Source organism: Canis lupus, chromosome 24 (genome assembly GCF_011100685.1).
Source record: "Canis lupus familiaris isolate Mischka breed German Shepherd chromosome 24, alternate assembly UU_Cfam_GSD_1.0, whole genome shotgun sequence".
NCBI classification, from domain to species: domain Eukaryota; kingdom Metazoa; phylum Chordata; class Mammalia; order Carnivora; family Canidae; genus Canis; species Canis lupus.
In genome coordinates, this window is record NC_049245.1 from 17,146,917 (window position 1) to 17,160,642 (window position 13,726).

The window sequence follows — 13,726 nt, forward strand, 5'->3', positions numbered from 1 at the left end:
TTGGAGGCTGTATTCTGACCCTCAACCAGTGGAAGGACTTGGAACTAGTCACTTTTCTGAGCAGAACTCTCAGCTCTGAAATCCAACGGTCTAAGACCTGGGTCTGTGCCGTCCAATTTGATAGTAGCTACATGTGGCTCTTTTAAGTTTGTTAGTTAAAATGAAAAAATAAGTTCCTTTGTCACACTAGCCACATTTCAGGGGCTCAGTAGTCAGATGTGGCTAGTGACTGTCAATGGGCAGCACAGATACAGGAGACTTCCATCCTTGTAGAAAGTTGTACAGGACAGCACTGGTCTGGGACATTGTGTCATTCCAGGGCCTGTAGAAAGAAGGTGATCTTTGGTTCTTCCCAAGGATCTGCCTCCATTTCTGGCAGCTCCAGTGCTTGCTACTCTTTATCGGGTTCTGACCTTTTCTATACCTGGAGATTCTTTCCTCTTTGATCAGGAGTTGAGGCTGCCAGCTACCCTGTTGTGTGTTTGGAAGCCCTCAGGTGGGATTCCATGTGCAGGACTTCTCTTCTAAGTGTGTTCCAGGGTCTGTCCCACAAGGAGGGATGGCATAATGGGGTGGGGGAGGTGGCTTTTTGGAATTCCAGCCCTGGTGCCCTAACCCTCTCCCAGTCTGACTGTGGACAGGTTACATTACCTCCCTGAGTCTTTATAAAGACTTGCCAGACATTGAAATTAATAAATTGATGTAATGCACTTAGCAGAATCTGGCATGTAGATACAGAGTAAGCACTAGGTAGCGTCCCTGCTTGACAGCCCTCAGTTTACTTCTAGGGACAATACCCACCACCTCCCCTGACAGTGCAGTCTCTTCAGAGAAGGGTCATTTTTCCTCTGCTGCATTCCATACTCTTGAAGACTTCAGAAAGTCAGAAATTCGATGTGTCAGGTTTTTGGTGGCCCTAGAAGCAGGGGCAGAGACTCTAGAGAGTGGGTAGCTGGAGAGGAGGGGCAAATGCTCCACCCACGTAAGCACTGGGAGTACAAGGATTAGGGCTGTGTTTCTGGTGTTTCAAACAGAAATGGAGAATAGGTACTCAGTTAATAGTCCTCGACCTGAAGAATGGCTTAGTTGCTGCTTGTTTGGTTGTTTTGAGCATCTAAGGCAGATCAGCCTTCCATGCATCATCTGCATATAAGTTTTATTGTTTCAAGCATCCCTGGGGCCAGCCTTGCCTTCCCCCTTGCACATCTAATCTCCTGGGACGTGGGCTTTGCACAGATGGTTCCCTGTGCCTGGACACTCTTCCTCCAGGGAACTCTTACTCATGCCTCCAGATCAGCTCTGTGGGACCATCCCCACCTCCTCAGAGCTCTTCCTCGGTGCTGGGTGCCCACACGCCCTAACGGTTACAGCAGTACAGTGATTGGATCAGGAGGTTGTGGCTTACTCATCTTTGTGTTCCCTTCCCCCTCCAGTCTCAAAAGTGCTAGTCACAGAGTAGGTTCCTAAAAATGTTTGCTGAAAATGACAGGTTTCCTTATCAAGTAAGGCAACCCAGCAGAAATCATCTGCTCCATTCTCCAGTTTGTGTACCCATTTTCGCTGCTTCCCTGCACTTGATATGTGGGGGTTAAGGTGGATTGTAACAGCAAGCCTGGGCTTCAGGGTCAGCCATCTCTTTGCTGGCTCAGTAAGGTTATACTCTGATTCCTAACCAACTGACTTCTGGGTCCTTTGAGATGCTGTTAGAAGCACCAGGCCGCAGGAGCATTCTGCTGTGGTGGACCCAGTCTGCATGCACCTGTGCTGCTGCTCTGTGTAGGAGCCACAGCTACGTGATCCTGTTGAGCACTTGAAACAACGGCTGGTGCAACTGATGGGCGAAAGCTTAAATTTCATTTCATTTTAATTAAAGTTAAGTAGCCATCTTCTCACTGCAGGTCATAATGAAAGCCCTGTAGGCACTCCCCAGGTGCTTCTGGAAACTCTTCTACTCAGCTTATATCTTCAAGGTATTTTCCTAGAAGAGGCAGCACATAGTAAGGGCCAATGGGGCAGGATTCTTGAGCTTGGTGCCCACTCCACATTCCACTGCCTGGGTGACAGCAGGCTAGACGCAAGTTTCTAGAAGTTGGAGATGAGGTTGAACAGATAAAGATGAGACCACATGGAAAGTATTATCCTGGTTCTACAGAGGCCTAATGTGAGAAAGCAGAGCCTTGGAATCAAGGAAGACTTTTTTTTAAGAAGAGGTAGCATTTGGGTAGTGTTTTGAAGGATGTGTCTGGAACCAGCAGAATGGGAGATGTAGGAAAAAATGTTCTGGGTAGACAGGCTCAGGGATGCCTGAGAAGGGGTTTTATTTCATGAGCACCAGAGGATTTAAGGGGGGCAGAGGGGCACTGACCTCCTAAATCACTGTGTTTGAAAGGTCACTCTACCACAGTGAGAGGACAGAGGCAGAGGAAAGGCCTGAGTCAGCAAGCCCAGGTGGAAGACAGTTGTCATAGCCCTGTGCTTGTTCCAGGCACTGTTCACACTGTTTTGCACTTTGTTTTGTTTAACCCCTAAAGCAAAACCTCATGGTTTATCACTATATAAACAAGAATCCCACCACCCAGAGAGGTCAAGTGACTCATGTGACCACAGTTCGAGTAGGGTGGAGTACAAACCAGGCAGGGGCGCTGAGAATCCACCCTCCTTGGCCTCTTGGCTGTGCCACCTCTCACAGGCAAGACACCCTAGGAGAGGAGGTTCCAGAAATATTTGGGACTCTTGTCTGATTCAGGGTGTGGGGAAGATGGGAGATGAAAGTGAATTGCTTTGGGGTAGGTTAACTTGGTAAAAGGTGACTCCAAGAGCCTAGAAGAAAAACGCAGATGAAGCAGGGTTTTGATGTTAGAAGGTCATCCCCACTGCTGATACTTAAGGGAACTTAAAACTCTGGACTCGAGAGTTGGAGCAAGACCATGCTGAATTGACATCACCCAGGGCTTCGAGAAGCAGAGGCTGAGCCCTGGTGCTGACTTCCTCAAAGGAGGAAGGGACGGGATGAGAAAGAGGAGACGTGGGAATCCCTTTCCTCTGGCTGTCTTTATAGTAATTGTACCCCAAGATCAGTCCTCAATTGTATAATGAGACCTCTCTCTTAATTAAAAGTTTTAAGAATAATCTAGATGTTGTCTGGGGCTTTTGTCACATTTGCCTGGGGGTGGGAGCAGCTGGATGAGAATTTGTGCAGAACGAGCAGTAATGGCACCTGCCTTTGGTGTGTCCCACAGGTGGGCAGTCGCCGGGTGATCCAGTACGGCGCAGCCCTCATGCTGGCGCTGGGCATGATTGGGAAGTTCAGCGCCCTCTTCGCCTCCCTCCCAGATCCGGTGCTTGGCGCCCTCTTCTGTACTCTCTTTGGTAAAATCCCATTTCCTTGATAACCTGACCTCTCTCCTCCTCTTCACTTTTGCTAACAAATACCTTCAGTAAGATGGAAGGTGATCATAAATACAAAGGGGATACACCTTCAGAACATAAAAACCCACATCCATCCCTGGGTTGAATTTATGTTAAAAGTAGGACCAAATGTAGGAAACTTGTGCTAGGAAAAATAAGATGACCTTAATCTTTAGTTGGTATACCTAACTGATTTAACTTGAATATCTTCTCCCCTGAATGGCCATTTAAAATTGATCATTTTTACCCGGGACTTGCCATGATCTTTGTGCCATCTGTGGTGATCAGGGCCCAGATCTTTGGGTAGGTTTCCCAGCTTAACCAAAATGTTTGTGCATAGGTTTTAAGGGGCAGCCGATGTCCTTAGTTGTCTGCTTGGTCTAAAGAAAGTGCAATGTGATGTTTGTGTTCTTCTGTAAGCCCATATGATGCTTAGGCTAAGTAAGAGTCATTTGGATCAGAGAGCCAGTGGTCACATTCTGACCCCATCCTGTCACTGTTCTGTCTCCCACTTTGCTTCTGGTGAGACAGAGAAGGGACAATGTGGGGAGTCTGTGTGTCTCCTGTATCCATCCACACAGAATAGCTCAGTGCAACTTGCCATCTGATGTTTCTCTCCAGGAATGATTACAGCTGTTGGACTCTCCAACTTGCAGTTCATCGACTTAAATTCTTCCCGGAATCTCTTTGTGCTTGGATTTTCAATCTTCTTTGGGCTCGTCCTTCCAAGTTACCTCAGACAGAACCCACTTGTCACAGGTAAGGAAAACTGGCCATGAATCTTGGTAATAGTTGGAACCACAGCCACAAGTTTGCAAATAGCCCATCCCCAATTAGAGAGGATTTTGGAACTTCAGGAGTTGTCTCTCTGAACATCTGTCTACGTATTCGAGACTCACTCTGCGCCGCTTATCTGGAAATCCTTTGAACATCCAGCATGAGCTGGTCTGTGCATGTGACATATGCACATTAAGGTCTCTTTATTTCCTGGGACCCTGTCTTTTGAGAGGATACCAGTGTATAAGACCTTTTGATTCCTCAGACTAATGCTTTATGAAAATGTATAGTTTAAGACTCAGCTTCATAGATTTTCAAATACATGTCTTTCTACTGGGATTACAACTACTTTGAATTCAAGATTAACCTTTTTAACACCTTATTATTTTAATAACCTGATGTCATGAAGAATGAACAAAAGGGAACCATTTTTTTTTTTGTGGGGAGGGCAGAGGAAGAGAAAGAATCTCAAGCAGACTCCATGCCCAGTGTGGAGCCCAGTGTGGGTCTTGCTCTCACAACCGTGAGATCGTGACCTAGGCAGAAATCGAGTTGGATGCTCAACCAGCTGGGACATCAGGTGCCCCCAAGGAGGAACTGTCTTAAGAAATAGCGATTGCTGTTGACATTTTTATGCAGAATTGGGGACCATTTGATTTTTTTTTTTTGAGGTAAAATTTATATAATGTGAAATTATTTTAAAGTGAATGGTTCAGTGCCATCTTAGTACATTTACAGTGTCTTGTAACCACCACCTGTATTTAGTTTCCAAAACTATCTCCTCACCCCAAAGTAGGATTCCACACCCATTAAGTGGTTAATCCTATTATCTCCCTTCACCCAGCCTCTGGCAACTACCAATTTGCTTTCTGTTTCTGTGGATTTACCTATTTTGGATATTTCACAGAAATGAAATCATACAATATGTGATCTCTGGCTTCTTTCACTTAACATAATATTTTTGAGATTTATATAAGAATATTTTCATTCCTTTTTATGGCTAATAATATTCCATTGTATGTATATACTGTAATCTGCTTATCCATTTGTCCGGTAATGGACATTGGGTTGTTCCTACCCTTTGACAGTTGTGAGCAGTGCTGCTATGAGCATTGTTGTACAAGTACAATCAGTCCTCGTTCATGGTAGCTGTGTCCTGGAAAGTCACCGTGAACATGGAATTAGCAAATCCTGACCCATCCCTTCTAGGGGAACCATAGCCAAGAGCAGTGTATATATAATTCATCTAACACATGTATTTTTCTTCCTGAGGCACGGCACAGTCTTTATGCACTTAGGAACAGTAGACAGCACTTCAATACAGCACTTGGAGGCCATTTTAAACAATGAAATCACCAACCAAAAACACAGAATTGGGGAAAAAGTGGTGTTAGACAGCTGCAAGCACACTGGAGATGAGCTATGAGAGCCGAGACAAGAAGGCAGAGTGTTACCTTGTTTGACCTCTGCTGGGAACACACATGTTAGGTGGACCCAAAGTTTGTGCTGCTCTGTGAATGACCATGAAAGCCAGGAGTATTCATTTTGGGTTTACAGATAAATTTTAGGGTGTTAGGTAAATTCACAAATACAGAAGCTATCTGCCATAATGAGGATCGGCTATATTTGTATCTCTGTGCTCAGTTCTCTTGGCTATATACCGAGGAGTAGAATTGCTGGCCGGTAGGGTAATTCTAGGTTTTAACTTTTTGAGGAATTGCCAAACTGATTCCCACCAGCTAAGCTCAGGGGTTTCTCTTTCTCCACATTCTTACCAACACTTGTTATTTTCTGTTAAGGATCATGTATTTTAAAGATTTTATTTTATTTTAGAGAGAGTGAGCAAGCATATGTGCACACATGTGTGGGAGGGGGGCAGAGAGAGAGAGAGAGACCGAGACAGAGGCCGACTCCCCGCTGAGCCCAGACTCCAACACAGGGCTTGATCTCACGATGCTGAGATCATGACCTGAGCTGCAACCAAGAGTTAGATACTCAACCGACTAAGCCACCCAGGTGCTCCTAAGGGTCATATATTTTAAATACAGAAAGTGTGAGAGCTTCTAATAACAGAGATTCTTGCTGCTTTTTTACGTTTTACTGTATCACATTCATGTGAGTTCATTTATATGCATCCAATTGCTCCTGATTAAAAGCAGCTAAGCACAAATCAGTGGCCCAGGATTCTGAAACCCTTTATGTGTTTGTAAATACCACCAATATTTTCATTGTATTCTTACTCACTTTGTAATATTTCAGCCTTACAACAGCCATCTTTTTATTAATTTTTTTCCTTAATATGTAAACCATGCTCCAGTGGCTTCTTAGTTCATTCTAGAGTGAGCTTCACTATTAGGTTTATCTTCTATGGACCATTGTTGGGAAGTTTTCTTTTAGGGATAACCTCTTGATTATTGTTGAAATTATTTATAGTGGCTTAAAATGTTACTGGCAAAAATGTATCTACTCAGGTACAATAGAAATTTATACTTTCGTCTATAAATTTCACATTAACTGGTAATTGGTGCCCACCCCAGTGCTCCTTCCTAGCCATCCTGGCTGTGGCAGTGACCCTGTGGCTGTGTTCTCTTTCTAGGGATAACAGGAATTGATCAGGTGTTGAACGTTCTTCTCACAACTGCTATGTTTGTAGGAGGCTGTGTGGCTTTTATTTTGGATAACACCATCCCAGGTATGTGGTATATATGAAACATGCTTGTTCCGTATGTGAGTTATTTGTTTTACCAAATAAATGAGGAAGCAGGCAGAGTGAACCTGTTCAAAGCCATCGCTGGTTAAAATGGTCTTTTCTGAAGTGGTTAAGATGACACTCCCAGCCTCCTTTTATGAATCAGCTTCTTGCTGATAAACCTAGTGGGGATTTTTTTCTCCCCACTGAGTTAGGAGAAAGCAGGTAAGGCCCTTGTCCATGGTCAGGTGCCTTGGGCACACTCTAGGCTGCCGCCGCCTGCAGAACTATACTTAGTACCTGCAGTGGCTCTCATCAGCTCATTCAGACACTCCTCCCAGCTGGCTGCTCACAGCCTCTAGGATTTCTCCTCCTTCCTGCGGCAGGCCCCTCTCCCAACTAAAAGCAAAAGAGAGTGAGTATGGTGGGTACAGGCTGTAGACAGGATCAGTGACTGAGGGATTGATGGAAGCAGGGGTCTCCCATGGCCCGTAACCCCTTCTCCTCAGCTGGGTGCATGCACTGTATGCTAAGTGCTAGGTGATGGGTGAGGCTGTGATGTGGGCCCTGCCTCACAGCCTTCCCAGCTTCTCAGAGTAGCCTGCCAGTACTATTGGAAAGTGCTGCCACACACTGGAAGATTCACCTCCTGTCAAGGAAGGGTCATGCTTGTTTTGAGTTTGAAGGTTTTGTTAAGATTTTTTACCCTTAAAGGCAGCACACCTCCAAAAAGCCTCAATCAAGAGGTTGCTGGGAAATACAAGGATGAACACATCAGGCAGAAGGAATCACATGCATGAATATGTGGAAGGTGTTAGATTTGTGGACGTCAGTAACTAACACACACTTTTAGAGCTAATGGAGAGAGAGGCACAGAAGCCAGATATATGGAAATGAAAGTTAACTTTGTTACAAAAACACTGAGGGAAGGGCATGGTTTAGATGTAAGAAAATAATGATGTTCCTTATACTATACCATGGACTTGAACTCGTTGTCTAGGTTTGGGCAGAGAAGTATGTTGTCCAGTATCACATGTAGCCAAGGGCAGGTGCCAGTGTGCCTCTCTTCACTGGGAAAATTGAGGAAAAAATAATTCAGGGCTCAGATCTTTCTCCCTGACTGCTGTATCAGGGTACAGAGAGGCCTAGAGTGTTAATACCAATGGAAGTTCTTCCTCACAAAAGGAGCATGAGGTGGGGAATACATAGCAAGTAGCACCCCTTTCCATTCCCCTCTCCACACAGATGGAGCAGAGCAGGGCAAAACTTGGTGTGCCTGGATGGGGGATGGTTTGCCCTGACCAATTGTTGAAGGCATTACATATGGTATAATAAAGACTGAATCCCGTTTTGCAGAGATCACACTTGCAATTTAGAAGTTCTTTTTTGTTTTTTGAGAACAGATTTGGAGAAGGAGATGGTGAGATGGAAGAGCAGGCAGCCAGTTAGGGGACTGTTATGATGACCCCAGAAAGCAAGTCACATGGCATGGGCCAGACCTCAACAGTGACGATTGAGAATATAGGTCACATGGAAGGACAGGAAGGAGGCAGAGCCATCTGATCGCCTGAACGGGGAGCACAGGCAATGAGGATAGATTAGCCATTCTTAGATTGCTGGCTCAGGCACCTGGATGGCTGAGTGCCATCAGCTCCTCCTCACAGGCTCCTTGCTGTCATCCTGGCAGGTTCCATATACGGGACAGCACGTTGGCCATCTGAACTCTTGGTGGAACTGTCACACTAAACATTCCATTATATTGTTTTGTGCGTGTGTGTATTAGGTACTCCAGAGGAAAGAGGAATCAGGAAATGGAAGAAGGGCGTGGGCAAAGGAAGCAAGTCGCTCGATGGCATGGAATCCTACGATTTGCCATTTGGCATGAACATTATTAAAAAATACAGATGCTTCAGCTATTTACCCATCAGCCCAACCTTTGTGGGCTACACGTGGAAAGGCCTCGGGAAGAGTGCCACTAGCCGGAGTTCAGATGAGGACTCACAGGCCACGGTATAGCTGTAGCTCACCCTGTGGCCCGGCCGCAGTGAGGCATGAATCTGTAGTTCCTTCCTGAATAACAAGCAGTAACATATATGTTTGTATATCTGCATTTACATTCTGCACCCAGAGCTAAGACGATTACAAATAGCTTTTTTGTTGTGGGTGGTGATTGTGTCTAATATCGTGTCTCACCTGTCTCCTTATTTAAGCCCTACCCTTTGCCCTTGAGAGTGTTCATTGAACTTGAAGTTCCTATCCTCATATGGGAGTGGGTGTTTGAAATCCACAGCAGTTCCTTGGTTTGGGTCTCCTTCCACCACCGTGGGCTAGCTTTCCCACAAGCTGCCTCGGTGGCCCAGGGGCTTTCTGTCCTAGAAGCCCCTGGACCTGCCTCTGTTTTATTTGACCTCAGCCTACAACCTGCAGAGACCTCCCTCTAGTCCAGGGGCACCACTATTCTCACACTGTCACAGCTGACTGGTCAAATGTGATTGTGTTTCCTGATACTCCTGAGGAAGGAAGCTCTTGACCTGGTTGAAAACAGTGAAATGGTTACCCCATGCCCACGTCTGCGTGGGTGAGGTTTGTACAGGTATTCTTAGAATTGAAATATGTTGTTTGAGGGATTGGAGGGGAAGGAACTTATCTTGAAGTCCTATCTGATTCTCAACTGCTCTTTCTTGGTACCACCCTTGCCCACACTGGGCCAGCACATTTCATACTGGCTTCTTTTTCACTATAATTGAGACACTCTGACATTTATCACTCTGGGCTGGTGTGATGGGTATAGAGTGCCACACAGGGCACTAAGCAGATGTTTATGGGAGTCTTGACTCTGCTGTCATGTGGATGTCAGTTACTGTTGCGCGTGTCTATAAATTACAAGATTTTATTCCTATTTAATGTTATTGACTATAGCAGATTTTTGAAATCAGTGTTTTTCCATGTGACCCTCTTACCTTGCATCCCTGTTACTTATCTCCCACCCCTCACCTCCCATTAAGAAAAGAACCAGCATTTGTAAAGCTGTGGACACCATCAGGGAAGCTTGTCGTCATGGCTTTTGAAGGCCAGTAATCATTATTGTGGTTGTGTTTTGTATTGCTTGATACCATGAAAATGTAAATACTGTAATGCCTAATCTATTTATCAAAACTGACTACTGGACCAGAGCCCAGAAACCATGGGTTAAGTTATACGTGAATTTGTTTTGTGAAGAAGGGAAGCTGGGGGCAGATAATCAACAGAGCAACCATATTGAGTGGTCGGACATCTTGGTAAATTCATCACTGCAGTTGTGAGTGTTTTCTGAACTTAAGACTTAAGGAGACTTTGTGTGGGTTGCCACATTGTGTGTCCACTGGATCTTGATTTTGCAAAGGGGAGGATTAGACCCCCTGGCCAAATGCACCTTTATTGTTTAAGTCCTTGCAAGGTGGTGAGAAAAGCAGTTGGCAGGGCCTCTTCTGTTGAGTTCTCGTTAATAACACTAAATCCTTTCTGAAAAAATGACTTCTGTGGAATTTGGTTTGAAATTTTTCAGCCAAAGGAAAACTCTCAAACATGAAGTAGCAACCCAGCCACGTGAGGTGGTGCTTCTTAGGTGGTTTGTTGACCTGGTTGACCCTTTTATGGCCTCGGGTATTCCTATCTCAGACAGCAGGGCATGGTTCTCAGCAGCCTTGTGTCCACTGGGTGCGTTTTCTTGCCCCCACAGCTGGCTCCGCGCCACCGCATTGGGATATCCTTGGCAGCATTACTGTGTCACTACAGCCTCCCTGACTCCTGGGAATTTTGGGGCTTCGCAGCAGATTCTGGCAGGAACGGTTCAGAGCTGCATTGTTTTGGCCAAGATCTAGTTGAAGATTAAGTAAAAAAAATTAGATTCTAAATTACATTTAATTCTGTATGTTGTTTTTAAAAATTTATCTGATGCATAATTAACTTTAGAAGCACACTGGTTAACGACTCTTATCCCTTTTACTTGGTAAGCACTTGTTGCCTAAGGCCATCCTGCACCAACCTGCTCTCAGTTTCCATTTGCATTTTTGCTCAGCGTCTTTAATTTTTCTGCTCTGAAAAATGGGGAAGACTGTTAAACATGCCAGAGATTCTAGCTCTCTAGAGGAGCAGAAGGACCAAATATCCAAATAAAAGCATCTGAACCATTGGATAATCTTAACTTTCAGCTTAACGTGACCGGGCATCTTCCCTCCCAGTGAGTGACACTCAGGATATGTGCTTCAAACATCCCTCCTTGGGCTGGGTTGTATTGGGAGATTCCAAATCTGCTGGTCTGGGGGCTGTAAGCTTTTAAATGTGGAGGGAAGCCCTATACCCCCATCTTCTGTTAGAAATGAGGGGTTTGTCCTTCTTGTTCCACTGGGGCCAACTTTAGATCCCCTAAGGTTGGGTGGGGGAAGGGGACAGGAGGTGGGGAAGAACGAGGGCAGCTCGACTAGAGGTCTCAATGAGTCTGATACTTTCTGTACAGTGTGAAACTCACCTTAAGTGTTTGGAGTCTCTATGATTTAGACAGTGGTCCTCCTGCTGGCAAATATGTTACAGAATGAGTCTGTAACGAAGAGAAAAATGTATTCATCTGCTCCTTAGGCTTAAGCACAAACCTGAAAAGGAGGTTTCGGGGAATGCAGTGGCCGTGCATAGTCCGTGCCTGTGCACTTCCCACTTATGTTGTTGGCCTGCATTGCTGGGGCTGCATACCCACCATGCTTTGGCCAAAAGAATGTTTTAAAGTGTTTTGGATATAAATGTCCTTGGGCGGGGCATTCAGACTCCAATTTCCGTAGTGAGCACCTACTCACCATCTTTACATTTACCTTGGCGATCTTGATGTGAGAAGTACCAAGTATTTATATGGACAGTAAATGCTGTCTTATCATGGTGGGTGGCAAGGGAGATCCCACCACTGGTTTTAATAAAATATCTAACATGATTGACATAATAATGGGAAATGGCTCCAGTCTTTGTCACATTAGGGAATTAAACTTAGATTCATTCATACCAACCCTTTAAGAGGATTTCAGATGTGAACTTTTAAGTTTCTGGTGATTGGTGAAGGCAAGAGAAGTGGCTTAACCAGGCCAGCTAGAATGAAGCATCATGAGTCCTGATGGTTTCCCATTTTCATGGTAACAAATTCACACACAGGATTTGCTTTATACTGTAGAATACTGACTTTCATGATGACGACTTGGTTTATGCATGAATATTGCAGTATTTCCATATAGTAAAATAACATTTCTACCCAGGATAATAGTCACAGTTTTCCAGGGAGGGAATGATACAATTTTCATGACAATGTCATGTGATAATAGAATTTCTCCATTGATGAATCTCTAGTACGTGTGTATACTTTGTTTACCCATGCGTCTATTTTATCACCATGAGCTAAGTTGGTATTTCTTTAGTTCGCAGCCCTGCTGAAATACTGGTACTGGCAACTTAGACTTGAAGTTGGTAACTATAATCTTCCAATACCGATGCCACAAGAGTGGCCAGGCCAGGTAGAAGGTGAATAATAGGGAGCTGTGGCAGATGTCTCCTTCTGGAACATGTTTGACAGTGAGCAGCAGTGTCTGCGTAGGTGCCGCGCTCGGGCTGGACCCCGAAGCCACAGCCCCCAGGCACCCTGGCCAGCTGTGGCTGTGCTCTCACTGCCCAAGGGCCTGAGACTTCACTTGGCAGGGCCCACCTCTCAGGGGAGCCGCCCTTTGCCTCTGAGAAGCACCTGGGGTTTTCACATGCTGTGCGTGTGGTGCTCTGTCCCCTGATGATTCAGACACCCGCCACTTCATCTGCAGTCACATCCCGAGTAGCGCAAGAAGACTGCCCATTGTTGCCGGCATTCGGCCTCAACCAGTGGACATGGAGAGCATGTTAGCGCTGGGCACCCCTCATTCAGCAGCCTCATACACATTCCTGTCCTTTTAGGTTGTTCTTGACTGTGCCTCGTCATCACTCCACAGAAGTCACATCCAGCATCCTTAGACTTGCTGTGTCTGTTTCCTGGCACTTAGAGCACCCTCACCAGTGTTGCTGTCTCACTGACCCCTCAATCTAATCCCCCTTTCTGTTCGTTTGTAACAACCTTTGTGGGACACATTAATAAATTTGACTGTTCTCAAAGCAGTGGGGATGCCTATATTTTCCTTGAGTTTTTGTGACTGACTTTGGCTATATATACCTTTCTGGGATTTTTTGTTTTTTATTTTTATTTTGCATACTGAGGGTATTTGGGGGTGGGGTTGTTTTTTGAGATGTGTAATTCTTTTATGGAGTTTTTAAAAAGAATTTTCATATTGTTTTTCTAACATGGCTTCATTAAACGTTTAAGTATTTTAAAAATATGTAATATTTGGACCAGATGTTGTGAATAATAGTAGAGATAAAGCTATTTTATTCTGTATTTTTAAAACCGTTCCGTACAAATAAAAGCTCTCCTGGACCCAGTTCTCCGTTCGTGTGCCTCTTCTTTTCCCTGGTCTTTAAAAAATTTGTCGTTAATTAAAAGTCATCACCTAGGGGAGGGAAATCAACAAATTAAAAAACTCAATCCAGCAAGCCTCAGATGTTACCATTGTCAGGGTCCTGGAAGACTTGAAAGCAGGAACCAGAGTGTCATCTGTTCCCATGACCAGAGAACCACAGCAGGCTCATTGGGGATTTCCTGAGTGAGCCTTCCATTACAGGATGCGACCTGCCAGACTGTGGCTGAAATTGTGAAGCTCTCATTAAGTCGGCGACATCTGGAGGCTGGTCAGAGAAGCTGTCTGTCCCCACGGTGCAATCAGAGGCTCCCAGAGTATTCAGCCTGACTGAGTATTGATG

General features: G+C 45.0%; 1 protein-coding gene across 2 annotated transcripts in view; it reads left to right on the forward strand.

The window, feature by feature from the left end:
* Positions 1-13,350, forward strand: part of SLC23A2 (solute carrier family 23 member 2) — a 106,085-nt gene extending 92,735 nt beyond the window's left edge. For both annotated transcript variants that reach the window (NM_001313813.1, NM_001109956.2), the window contains 4 exon segments: positions 3,240-3,369; positions 4,030-4,167; positions 6,782-6,877; positions 8,658-13,350. In NM_001313813.1, coding sequence (NP_001300742.1) covers positions 3,240-3,369; positions 4,030-4,167; positions 6,782-6,877; positions 8,658-8,890 — 597 coding nt within the window. In that variant the 3' untranslated portion in view covers positions 8,891-13,350.
* The last annotated feature ends 376 nt before the right edge of the window (positions 13,351-13,726 follow it).